The sequence below is a fragment of the Phoenix dactylifera genome, chromosome 2 (assembly GCF_051530095.1).
Source record: "Phoenix dactylifera cultivar Ajwa chromosome 2, Ajwa_hap1_PhDact_Kaust_v1.1, whole genome shotgun sequence".
In the NCBI taxonomy this organism is placed as follows: Eukaryota; Viridiplantae; Streptophyta; class Magnoliopsida; order Arecales; family Arecaceae; genus Phoenix; species Phoenix dactylifera.
In genome coordinates, this window is record NC_143191.1 from 13,767,516 (window position 1) to 13,781,150 (window position 13,635).

General features: G+C 39.5%; 1 protein-coding gene across 1 annotated transcript; it reads right to left on the reverse strand.

The window, feature by feature from the left end:
* Nucleotides 1-1,395: 1,395 nt before the first annotated feature.
* LOC103722108 (transcription factor-like protein) lies at nt 1,396-13,341 on the reverse strand. Its single transcript, XM_008812549.6, has 4 exons — nt 13,001-13,341; nt 4,693-5,237; nt 2,443-3,354; nt 1,396-2,019 (listed from the first exon to the last, which is right to left on the reverse strand). The coding sequence occupies exons 1-4, from the start codon at nt 13,163-13,165 to the stop codon at nt 1,752-1,754; spliced, it is 1,890 nt and encodes a 629-aa protein (XP_008810771.5). The 5' UTR covers nt 13,166-13,341; the 3' UTR covers nt 1,396-1,751.
* Between the last annotated feature and the right edge of the window lie 294 nt (nt 13,342-13,635).

Consider the following 13,635-nt stretch of genomic DNA (forward strand, 5'->3'; position numbering starts at 1 on the left):
GGCACTCAACAGTAAGGCTTTAAATGGGTTGGGTTGACCCGTGATCCGACCAGACTGGCTTAGATGCGACCCAACCCGTTTTGAAGGATCTGTGGGACTGGGTCGGGTTCTAAAATTGAACTTGTTCCATTTTTCGAGTCGAGTCTGGGTTTAATGAATTCAGATGCAATCCTATCCAACCCATTTGACTTTTGAGCAATTTTGGATTTCCAACCCTGAGGGTTAGCACTAAGTTAATTGACCATATGCATTCAAATTTGAACTACCTAAGTTAAAGTGGGAATTAGTTAAATGAGTTGGTTAAGACTATTGGATACTATATATTCTTTTGTAGTGAGCTTTCAGGTCTAATTCAGCAGCTGAATACTAGTACTCAAAATGCCTTGACGGTAGCAATGCACTACAAGTACTGATATCCCTAGTGTCGTACCATCACTTGAAACTATTGATATAAGGCATTTGGTCGTCAGATAGATAAAGATATAGAATGAAAATTAATAAAAGGATAAGACACAAAAAAGATCTACAAGAATAGAAATCTCTAATTCCATTATATTAGAAAACTTTTGAATCTAACTGCAAAACCAAACCAAAATTTGTGAAATCATAATTTTTGTTTCAAAATTTGAAAATACATCACTACCCGCCTATCTTCGCCTATAAAAGATACCAATTAGCATAATTTTAATTAATTAACCTGTTTAGCTTTGAACATATCAGCAAATCAGCACCTGAAACATAAAAGTTCCTTGAAAGTCTTTCTTAGTATCTCCAAAATAGAAAAAAAGCTTTCTAATGCTAACAACCATGAAATTCTACATCCATTTAAATTTCTATATAGTAGTTGTTGTTCTTATTGTTGCTGTCTGCCACAAAAATTAATATGAATTGAAACATTTTGTTATATTCCCACCGTCACTTTTTAAGTATTTTGCAGCACTATAAAGGAGGTGAATGGAAGCTTAGTATGTTAACATAAATCTCAAGATTAAAAGTTTTAGGACATGATATGCTAACCATTGTACCTTTTGGCTTTAAGAGACTGGAGGCATCTTTTGAGGAAAAAATAACTTGAGAAAAAAAAAAAGATAAAATAGAAAATAAAGGGAGTAAGCCTCAAAACGGACAACCCGGATCCGAATTTTTGGATTAGAACCGGATTATACATGGACCCTACCCGAAGGACCCATTGGATCAGAAATGTTAGCGATGGACCTAACTCGATCCAATCTTCTATTGGATTGGATTTGAGTGCAACATTACGACCCGAACAAGTAACCGGATTAGATTAGAGTCACTCATAACCTGGTCCGACCCAATCCATTTGCACCCCTACCCAACAGCCACTTATGAAGTTGCATTATACAGAGAAAAAATGATGAAAAAAATAGAAAATTTGGAAGACTAGCATTCTCTTTATTTGTATGATCACAACTACATATCACAAAACAAGGAGCTTGAACCGCAATACTTTCATAGGCCAAGAATATGATCTTTGTGACAAGACTGGTGTGTAACTGCAGCATATTCTGTTCCAGTCCAACTAACGGCGAACCCAAAGCTCACGGACCCTTGGTCGCGTTTTACAGGCTTTACCGGATAGGATTTGCAATAAAATTGAATCGCCCTATCAAGATTAAATTCAAATTTACAAGAAACAAACCTTTCAAAATGCCGCATACGTCTTGCGAAGCAGTAAAGAACAGAGATGGAAGTTTCGACCGATCACATCTGAGTGCTGTTGGTTGGCGTCAATCCTCAATATTTTGGTCTTGACCGTCCGGCTGTCCATTTCTATCGTTTCCATAATCCATCCACGGAAGTAGCGACTCTAGGAAAACGATTGCAGCATTGCGACCAGCAACCTCACGCGGGGCACGGGCCCTCTCAGGAATGCCTTCTCGGTCGCCATCTTGCATCTCATGCACCATCTGGGGACCAACCATGAACTGCCGTAGTTCTTCAGGAGGAATTGAAGGTGTTGTATCGGAGAAATCTGAAACCATCAGATGTGAATACCTGCCAAAAAGGGAATAAGATATAAATAATGTGCTAAAAATTAAAGATCAAATCTGTCATTAATACAAATTGGTTCAGCTAGATTTAACCCGGCGCTATAACGATAACCGAGTAACAACTGCCTAACCAAAAAGAACATTGTCTGCTACTCGCACAGAGACAAACAAGGGATGCTAATCAAACTGAATATATACATAACAGCCTACAAAAGAGCATCATTTGTATTTTTGTGCTTTGCAGATAAGGTATATTAATATGACTAAGGAAAAGGCTTGTATTCTCAAAAACTGTTCTAATTAAACAGACAGGATCGGTATGAAGAGACTTGAATCCTTCAAATTAGCCAGGGTTTCACAAAAATACTTGACATCAGATAATAATAATTCAAGGGCGGAAAGGAAAAGGGGGCATAAAAGGACTTACTCATTCTTCTCCGATGAGAATGCCTCCTTCCTCACACATGACCAATCCCTGGCTTCACTGCTATTTTGTTTAAGAGATTCGATCACTAGCAGAGCAGCCTCCTTCAATAAATTCTGCAGTTCTGGAAACCTCCATATAAGATAACTCCGTTCCACGTATATATTGATCAGATGCTCTAAGGACGGGCTTCCTGCTTTTGCTGAGCCAAAAAATGAATTTTTGAGTATTTGTGCCCATACTGAATCCTTCAGAGGTGCCTTGGCAACTAATTTCTGAAGCACCAATGGGTGAAGCATCAAGGCTTGCTTCATAAGATCACTTGACGTGGCTTTTTCAGTCTGTGCAGTATTCTCTTTAGATGCAGCATCGCGCTCGAGATAAAATCGAGCAACAGCAAGAGAATATGAGAAATTAGGGAACAGCCACAAAGAGTTATCACTTCTATACTCCTCAGCAAATTTTTCCAACCACTGATACTCCTGAGCCCTCAGCGAGAAGTAATCAACGCAAAATAATGCTCCCATTGGATCATCAGAATCTAGTGATAGAAGAAGCTTGCAGACCTCTAGAGCCGATCGATGACAGCCACGTCTGTCCATGTTCTTCATGTGGTTGAAAAGGGCTGAGAATAGTGGTTTATTTGCATCATGACTGTATTTTAACTGACAATTACCTTGTAGTGGGTTAAACAATGGATGCCATGCACACTCCAACGCAAATAAACACTTCCCAATTGCATCAGCAGATGACTGATGCTCTCCAGAATATTTGAAAATCTCACCAAAGGTCAATAAAGATTCAATATGATAAGGATAGTGCGCTAAGATACTTGCAATAGCATTGAGGTCATTGGCTGCTTTCGCAGCTTCAAATGCTTCTTGGGCATGACCATAAGATGGGGAATGCACATACCTACAAGACACATTAAGACTATTGGTAAAAGACGTATATTAAGACATCTCAAGGAAAAATTTAACAGCTAGCATACTTGCAACCAAAGTAACACCAGCTTGCATATAATATGGAAGATTTAGTCCAAAAGTCTCTTTCCCTAGCGACTAGAACATTTAAAACACATCCATAAATCTAGATGGATAGGTAAAATTTGATGCAAATAATACACAGTCACTTTGTCCTTGCACTATCTGAATATAGTTCATAGATGATAGAATCTGCTATGGGTATATGATGTCATATATACCTCAGCATTTCATAAAAACTAGTCAAGATGATAGCAATATGTCAGTTACATTTCCCAGATACAACAATTTCTTATTAGTCCTTGCCATGCATGTGACATTAGCAACATGCTGTATAACCCATGTTGATGGATTGATGTAAACCATGCTGTAATGAGCCCATGACAAGGAATTATAAGGAGGCAAAATACTAATGTATGAGAAGCAGGATTTTATTAGCCAATGTCAAATAATTACACAATATTACAGTTAAAGAAACTAAGAAAAGAAACATTAAATACACCAATCAACTAGTGAGTGAAGAAGCCAATAATTTTAGAAAAACAGTGGTAAATATTGAGGAATCAAATATGCAGAGTTTGCCCAGAATACAATGTCCCACAAAAAACAGTTTTCTCCTTATCAGTTAAAATCCTGTGCATGATTCATGGAGAGGGGCTGATGCATGAACATGATTTACTATATGTTTTCCACAATGCTATTCATGCCTCGTATATGGAATGATTAGAATTATGGTTTCTACTTGGTGATTTTCTTTTTTTGTTTTTCTGTGCTAGCAATACCTAGGATTTGAACACTAGACCTCCTCCAAGGGCAGGTCCTTAGTGGTGAGGTGCCAACCAAGCTAATAGCTGTTGGCATCTCGTTGGTGATAGTTGCTGCAAGCTTACAAAACAAAGATCAAGATTACTCAGGATATTATATCTTCACTTTTTTATGTGAAAAATGAAGTTTTATATTATGGATCATAGAAAAGATTGCAGAGGTTTGCATCCATTATGGTTAAAATTCGATAATTAACTAATGGGGGTTATAATGTTGTACATGGTCATAATTGTACAAGGTACCTAATATATCATATTGTTAGAAAGAACATCTGGAGGAAGAATTTCATGAGGTCACCATAACACAGTTCATACGGTTACAACTAACATAGTCACTTTTTTACATCCTAATTTTTCAAAGCAATATAAGAGTTTCATGACGAGCAAGGAGTTTAAGGCCATGGTAAGTTGTAATGATCCTCTATAGCTAATAAATAAGAGGTTACCTGAAATAATTCTGGTGATCCTTTGTTTCTAGAAGTTCCATAGACATAGATCCATCCCAACGAGGCCAATAGATTGGTGGAGAAATAAGAATTGTCTTCCTTGGATTGTGGACTGCACGCCTTCCACCACGTATCTGCCTTGAGCTGCCACTAGTATGATGATTTTCAAAAGAGTTGACAACCTTAGAACCAAATATTTTTCTCAGTTCATTTTCAGCTTTCAGATATCTGGGATCCACAACTAGAACAAAAGATGTGCCATGCTTCTTAGTATCAATTGGAGCCTCATCGCTCACTGCTTTGATATTCTCAGGTCCAATCTGAGGAGAAGGCTTTCTGCTGATAGACAAATCTTCTAAAATCAGATCAAGTGTTTCTTCTGCTCTAGGTTTTCGAGATGCTGATTTATCTTTGTTTTTTTTCTTCTTTTTCTTGGATTTACAGTTAGAAGCTGGATCTACATTTGAAGAGTTCGTAATCACAGGGTGTTCTTGTCCATTGGCATCTTCTAGTTGGTTTCCACCAGCAACTTCCTGTTCATCCTCCTGCAACATAAATTTGAGCATCCAACATAATCAAGTTAACAGATACACCAGATATTTATCAAGTATTCATACTGAGCCAAGTATACCAGAACACAAATACACACATGTACAAATAAGTTATGGTTTATGTTCAATATTGAAGCTAATCAATCTATGTTATTAATTAATTCAATTCAGTTCCAGATAGCCTTTGACCATTCCATTCTGTTTTTATTTTCCCCTTTGACTTTATGATACATACATCCTACATGCCAAATAGAAGGTAGTAATCGGATGATTATCTTAAAAGTTGAGACTCAGTGTTTTTTTAGATGTCAAACACCATTATCAGTAATTCTGTTCATATTTCTCTGTCACACGATTTTTGGGTATTTGCTTCCTAAATTATTAAAAAAAATCCTTTCCTTTAGTTCCCGCTGTCAGACAAAATTAAAAAGGTGCAGCTATGAGATGATTATGAAATTAAATCACTAAAATTATAAATAATAAAGTTCTTTCTTGATTAAGGACCAAACCTCTGCATTAATACAGTATGTCAGATCTCAATTACCTATGTGAAGCATTCCCATTAGAGTTAAAATGGCTATAATATATCTATGGTAAAGTAATAGTGTTGCAAGCATGGACGATCAAACATGAACATGTCTGAAAGTAGTTATTTCTTGTCTATGTAACCCAAAAGCAAGATTTTAACAGAATCAAGGAACTGCCCTTGATTTTAGGTAGTGTTGGTCAATGTACAGAATTTTATGAGATCTAAAAATTGTGGAGGTACCAGCAAAGTACATATTGTGATATAGGTGATATGTATTGTAACATGTAGTGTTGGTTAGCATGATTAATGGATTGTAACAGCTAATGTTGATTGGTACGATGTTGCAAGATTTGCTTTGTACTGTAGTATAATTCAGATGATGCCTTTTGTCTTAATGTTGTAGATATGGTGTAGCATATTCGTCTGCGCTTATCAATACAGTCATGTGCATCTAGGAGGAAATGTCTTGTATAGTTAATTAAAACGATCCAAGACAATTATAAATGCTTCAAATATAATAATCTTTACAATAAAAGCATTCAAAACAGATAAGAGTGGAAACAAGCTTAGAGTACGGTTTAGCTTATCTCATGCCAATCATAGCTAACTATTTATCAAAACTCGACTCATTATTTTCAGTGGACCCCAAAGGGCATTATAACTAAGCACAACAAGAAACAGTCAGGGGCCAGGTGCAAATTGGATCACCTCCATGTAGGCCTGTTAATGAGCCGAGCTGCTCGGGCTCGGCTCGGGCTTGGCTCGGTAAAAGCTCGGCTCGGGCTCGGCTCGTTAGTCAAACGAGCCCGAGCCCGAGCCTAACATGAGGCCCGTTTACATCCGAGCCCGAGCCCGAGCTCGAGCCCGAGCACCTCACGAGCCCAAACGAGCTCTAGTCTGAAGTCTCCCAAGCCCCAGCCAGCTAGCGGCCCAGCCCAAACGGAATTACCAATTACTGATTCGGTATTTGGTAAGCATGAGTTGCCCTAGTCTCCCAAGTCCCAAACTCCCACTCCCAGCCCTCCCCCAAATCCCGATCCCCTTCCCTGACTTGCTGCGGTGCAACTCTGCCCTAGCCCCTAGCTCCTTCTCCATTCTCTCGACGCAGCTCCTTCTCCATTCTCATTTCTCTGAGTTCTCTCGATGGTTCGAAGGCTTGAAGACTGAAGCCCCTGAGCCCTCTGCCTCCTCCTTTCACCACCGCCGTCTCTCCGCCCCTCTTCGGTCTTCCTTTCGCCACAGTTCACTCGAGCCCCCGACCACCTCACCTCCCCGACTTCGCGGCTCCACCGACTGCACCACAGCAACAAACCCCCCCTCCCCGAGCCCCCGACCCCTCCGCCTCTCGCCCTCCTTTCTCGCCGTTCTCGGTTTCTTCTCCGTTCTCCTCGCCGGCTCGCCCCCAAGCCCGAAGCCAATGCCCCCTATCCTCTGACAACGGCTACGACGACGAGGACGACGACGAGGACGACGCCGTACACCCGATCCCAGCTCTCCGAGAAGCTTCGCCGCCTCCTCCTCTCCCTTCTCCGCCCCCGGCGAGGGAGGCAACAAGCATGAAGCGCCGCCTCCGCATCCGGCCGTTCCCGCATCGAGGTCCCCCCTACCCCCCCGCTTTCACAGCGAAAGTTTCACTCCCTCCCCCGCGGCCGAGCCCCCGGCGCTTGCGGCCGACCCGCGGCCGACGCCCGTGCCGGCGGTGCTCGCGGCCGCCCCCTTCTTTCTTCTCTTCTTCTTCTTTTCTTTCTTTATTTATTTATTTCCTTCGTTCTGACCGGATGGGGCGCTGGCTGCCGGGGCGGGCTCGGATGGGGCGCTGGCCGCTGGGGCGAACGATGGGGATGGCCGGATGGGGCGCTGGCCGCCGGGGCGGGCTCGGGCTCGGGCAAACGAGCCTTACGAGCCCGAGCCCGAGCCGGGCTGTGCCAAGCGAGCCCGAGCCCGAGCCTAGTCCCGGGCTCGGTATCGAGCCCGAGCCCGAGCCCGAGCTTAGAGTTTTATGGAACGAACCGAGCCGAGCCTGCGGTGGCTCGGGCTCGGCTCGGCTCGTTGACAGCCCTACCTCCATGTAGCAATTAATTAGCACAATGATATTCTGTAGACAAGAAGAGGCAAGTGTTGGCACTACTCTACAAATTTACAGCATCAGGTGCACAAAGACATGGTTTTGATTCCTCCCTCACCCAATTTCCGTCAGGCTCCCATCCATCATAGCTCTCAAAAGAAACAACAATTTACTTTCCTAATATTCAGCTTAAGGTGATAACAGAACTTAAAAGCGATAATGTAGCACCCTAAATTTCAATAGCTCTGACCTAATATTCTTGCCAGCAAGTCATTTTTCCCAACAAACAGTATACAAAAGAGTGAACAGCTAAGTATTTCAAAAGGTTGTGCCATTACATTATATATTACTTTGATGACTAATAGCTAAAGATACTATCCTCAGTAGTCGGTACTATTACTGTCCATAAGTGGCATGTAAGCAAGAAGCATTTCTTATACCTTGGCTATCCAAAGCATATGACACTTATCACACATGGAAGCTTCTTCTAGCAGGCATTCACTAAGTCAGTCATATATCAGAGGACCAAAGGCACTCATGCGAATTCCACATGCACAAGTCTGCATTTTTCCAAAAGTTTTGCACCTAAGGCAGCAGAGAAACTAGGTACTCCACTACCAACTTCAATTCAAAACTGAGGTACTTTTTTCTGGTGTGGGTAGCAACCAGCAAGCTTCATCTCAAGCTCCATTATCACTGAATTTGCTTAGGTACACCAAATGTTTAGGATAAATTATATAGGTCATAAATTTCTAAAAAGTATAAACCATGCTATTCTACAGCAATTGGCTAAATAAAGCCATAATTCCACACGCAATTTTTGTCAGCCTATTGTGGGACCAAAGGTCTTAGATATTAAAATATCTTAGAAAGTTCTAGAAAATATCAGAAGATGACTAGAATCAGAATAAAATTTTTCAGTCATACATCTCATACATTTCAAGTAATATAACTTCTAGAATTCATCCATTACAACTGACCAACACAAGGACTTTTAAGTCTTTAATTATAAGTCTATCCACCTAATCATATCTGAAATTTTTCTATGTATTATATTGTGATATAATACCTATCATGCTTATAATGGTCATGAGGTTGCTTTCATCAATGCAAATACCGTTTATGCTTGCTATCATCTAGCTAATATACCATTTGATGGATGAATATTCTCTTTGTTGATTTCAGAGTTATTTCCTACTAATCAGTGGAAACATCATTGGCCCAATTTGTACATAGTAGACCACATTCAGATCTTATCCAACATCACATGCAACACAAGCTATGGAGACAAATTTGATTAAAATAAGACTGAGTTAGTACCTTAAAATTCTCCATCTTCATCCCTATTCTACACAAGCAATTTCTTACAGATTGCTTTCCAATCTTAGTTACATTTTTCCAATCTACTTTAAAATATTAGCTGGAATATCCATTAAAAATTCACTGGCAAAACCTTATTTAATTCATCGCAAGAATCCTTAAAACAATTGCAAGTCCTTTAAACTTAAAGTTGCAAGTTAAGACCTACATACGTTAACCCACCCAAAAGCCAAGTTGATGGTTTTACCCTTTAGTTTAAAAATATCCTAAGGAATCTTTTCAAGCAAGGATTCCACCCAAAAGCTAGACAAAGTTCTATTTAGATAGCATCATAAGCAATAGTCATACTTCAAGCTGATGGCTTGTTGAAGCTAAATTGGGTGCAAAATGATGATCCTGTTTCTCAACCAGAAAAGTGGGGAATCTATGACAGGAGAAGCATGGTTGTGTGCAACTTTTTCAATTGGTAACTTCAAAAATTAATATGTGGTCTTTGTTTTCCAACCAAAAGAAGGCTTTTAAGGGTCATTCATTTGTATAGGGCTCCTTGCAACTACGCACATAACTTAGTCTATAAAGGGGGAAAAAACAGACGGAGCTAATATACAGCTGCTTTTGCCTTTTCAAAAGCCAATGCTATATTCTAGATTTTTTTCCATATTTTCTTAAAAAAGGGCAATATTTAGATTAGATAAAATAATAGTTCAAGAAATTCCACATTGTTGAGACCTCTTCCCACAACTCTAGCAAGTCTATTTTCAATAATAAGTACATAACCTGAAATAGAGCTAAGGAGAATTTGGATACAACAATTATGAAAACGAAAGGTGCCTAGCTCTCTACCCTAGAATTATAGAACCTTCTAAAAACTTTGACTAGACTTTGAAACCTATCTTATCACCCTCACTATGATCTCACATCATTTTGTTCCCACCATACAACCCACCCCATCCATGTCCTTCTAACAATGAGCAAACATCATAAGCAATTTCAGTTCATACTCCCATATAATATTGATAAACTAAATCAGAACCACAAAAGGAGAGAGAAAAAGAAGTAAAGAGAGAGGAGGTAAGCCACAAATACTTTCACCAATCAAATATGTCAGCTTGACCAGGATCACTTTCTTAAAGCATTTAGAACAATTTCTCTAACAAAATCATCAATAAACTCAAAGTATTGAGTTCAGACCTTAATTTACACAATTTCTCACCCTCCACAAATTTCAGGGACAAAGATCATAAACAACTCTCCATCCCTTGTTTCCTCCGTACCAAATGCATGGAAAAATATCATTGCATCCTTAGTTTTAGGACATAACAATCAAAGTTTCCATTTTAAGCACTTCTTGAGAAGCAATGCCTCTTCTATCAGACCTCTGAAAACAAGGCACCACATCCTAGACACCGTTGCTTTAAAGCCCGTTAGCTTTCTTGTCACCAATTACATTTTCTAACATCTTAGTTACCGCCCTTTTTTATATAAGGAAAAATTTTGTAGGGAACAAATAACCATTTACAAATGAATTCTTTTCATGCATACTCACATAACACAGATCCAGAGGATGCCCTTAAAGGAATTGAGAAGTTCAATCTTATCCCTATTAACGGGAATCCAACCTTTGCAAAATAAATTCCTTTCAGGCATACTTGCATAATGTGGCCTAAATTGCATTTCTTGATATCAAATTTAAAAATGGTTATTGGAGGTAGGGGGAGTAGAAAGAGAATATTTTTTTATTTTTGCTACCAAAATGACATTCACAGCTGATGTTACTCCACTGAAGACCTCATGCCAACAACTGAGTTCACTCTCCTATCCAATTCCAAGTCCATTCAAAACTCTCAGTCACCTCTCAGATGCCTTTTTCACATGTCTTAGGATTGCAAATTCTTATTGCCAGTAAGAGAATTTCACCTATGCCTAAAATAAATCATGAAGTTTGGTAAAAGATATCCCAAGAGTGAAGTTCTGAAATTGAACTCAAATTCTGTTATAATGCTGAAATCTGAAAATAATTCAGATTTAGCATAGAAAACTCTTCATGAGATTGAATATTATAATCTAGAGCCAAATCCCCAAGCCTCGGAGTAGAAGAAAGGAAGAACGAGTACTAAAAAAGATGAGAACAAATATTGAAAAAGAAGAAAACACAACAAAAATTCCCTCCATTTTCCATCTACTGATCGTGACCTCATCCCTACAATTAAAGGTCATAGTAACCATAACAAAACTCATATAATCTTAACCATTCATTTAACCAAGTTAATTATGATCCTTATGATGAATTTATGATTAAAGAAAACAAGAAATATGCGTATATTTGTACTTTAGCACTTCTGGCTACCATAAATTGGTTAAAACTTAAAATTTACTCATTTCATGAGTCTAACAAGTCCAACAGATGTCTCTCACTGTGCACCCTAAAAAAACTCATGCGTAAATAGCTAGAATAGATGCCTGGATATCATATTAGGACATTTATAATCTACAGTTACAATTAGAATCAAAAGCAGAAAAAGATGCATAATTAAATTTTACATGTAACTGCTTATCTGACCTAGACCCCGGTCTAGTACTAAGATCGACCACTGAAGCAAGATAAGATTGTGGGTCCTTCAAAATTCATCCTCCAATTTCATGTTATAAAAACAAAACCAGCAACAAAAGACAGAAGCCTAATGACCAATATCACCTAGACACCTCTTACTTCAATCAGCACTATGAGAACATCTTTGCATCCTCTCCTAGTTAGCTTCTCTACATTTTACAAAATCATAAATAATAAAAATGGTACACTGCAAAGAGACTAAAAAAGGTAAAACTGCATTAAAAAAAACAAACTTCCAGGCACAGCATGCATTATAAATGTCTTAACAGTTTTCACTCGTGCATTGCACAGTATAAATGGACAAATGGACATTATACAGATCATCGAGGAGACCTCAACCTGCTAACTATTCTTCTCATATGGCCTACATTTGACAGCCTTACCCGTCCCTCAAATTGAATATTGCATATGACTGACCTTGCTAAAACACAAGCTTTACTCCTTTTTTGGATTAACTTGCATTTTGCCATCCAATGAAATGAAACAAAGCCATCTCGAATGAACAATCTCCTAAACATCCAAAGGATGGATAAACACTTAAGAGCCTGCTGTGCACATTCAGGATGTACTCTAAATCTACTCATATGACCATTATGTTTGCAAATCCAACACCCCACCCCCTCCCCCCGCGCCCCGACCCCAAAACCCCTTTTAACAAACTTGAATATTGGCCTATCCTTGCAAAAGAACACAGAAAAATCAACTGTCATCAGACCTAGGTCACCGTATCTTTATTCAAATAGCCTTAAGAAGAGATGACCAATATTTTGGTAGTCCCGTCTAAGATAACATAAAAAACAAAAGAAAGAAAGAAAGAAAGAAAGAAACAAAAACTCATCTTTTTCCTTGTCTTTTCACCATTAATCTTCAACGCAATTAACATGATCTAATCAACCCAAGTTCACCCCCTCTATCTTCTCTTTCTAGTCTCCCACCCATTTCTCTTTTACCGCTAAGCCTTTCTGCTCTTTATTAAATTGACTTGAAAACTTTAATTCCTGCAAGATTAGACACAATTCTCTCCAAAAAAAAAAAAATCTCATTTTTGTCGATCCATATGTCTCCATACTTCATTCAAACCACACAAATTCCAAAAAACCATGCTTAATAGATCATCCGAAAAAACGCAAAGAAGCCCCACAAAAGACAGCTATTCCAATTCAAGAAAGAAGCCTAATTGTACCAACTATAGATCAAGAAATCCTCGTTTCTGGGTAAAGCCAAGCACAGACCTGGTCGTCGAGGAGATCGAAGGGGTTCTTGGAAGGGGCAGCGGAGACCGGAGAATCGGTACCTTCGTCGCTGCCACCGGCAGCGTCGAGCCCCAGATTGACGCTGGACAGGCCCAAGCTCTTATCCTCCTCCTTGAGGACTCTCCTCAGCGATCGGGCGGACATGGCTCCCCCACCTCGATCAATTCCTACTCCCTCTCGGCAGCGGCGGAAGCTCCCGTGGCAGTTAGGGTTCGTCTCTCTCTCCCCCTCTCTCAATCTCTCTCTTTTTTCTCTCCCCTCGAAGAGAAGAGAAGACAGACGGGTGGCGTCTGTCAGGTCATACTTATCCCGCTTTAGAAAGCACGGCCGATATGTCGGCTAGTCGGTTTATATCGGAATCGGGTAAAAATAGATAGCGTTCGGCACGTGTGAGGCACGAGAGTAAGAAATGCGGCCAGGAAAAAGGTCACAAGGGTGTAAATTTGTGGTGGGGTAGAATCGTGGGGAACCATAGAGAAGCATCTTATTGACGGCTATGATCTTATTGTTTGTTATTAATTTGTTGTTAAGATACATAATTTGATAAATAATTGCTGAAGTTAACTAGCTAACACCAAGAGAGATTAATGATCGTCATTTGGTTGAATAGTATG

Bases quoted from the DNA above. Each gene is read 5' to 3' on its own strand.
- LOC103722108 (XM_008812549.6), bottom strand. From the start codon at position 13,165: ATGTCCGCCCGATCGCTGAGGAGAGTCCTCAAGGAGGAGGATAAGAGC. The intron at 5,238-13,000 runs GTCTGTGCTTGG...TTTATGTTGCAG, and splicing joins TCGATCTCCTCGACGACCAG to GAGGATGAACAGGAAGTTGC. The intron at 2,020-2,442 runs GTAAGTCCTTTT...CCTTTTTGGCAG, and splicing joins TTCTCATCGGAGAAGAATGA to GTATTCACATCTGATGGTTT.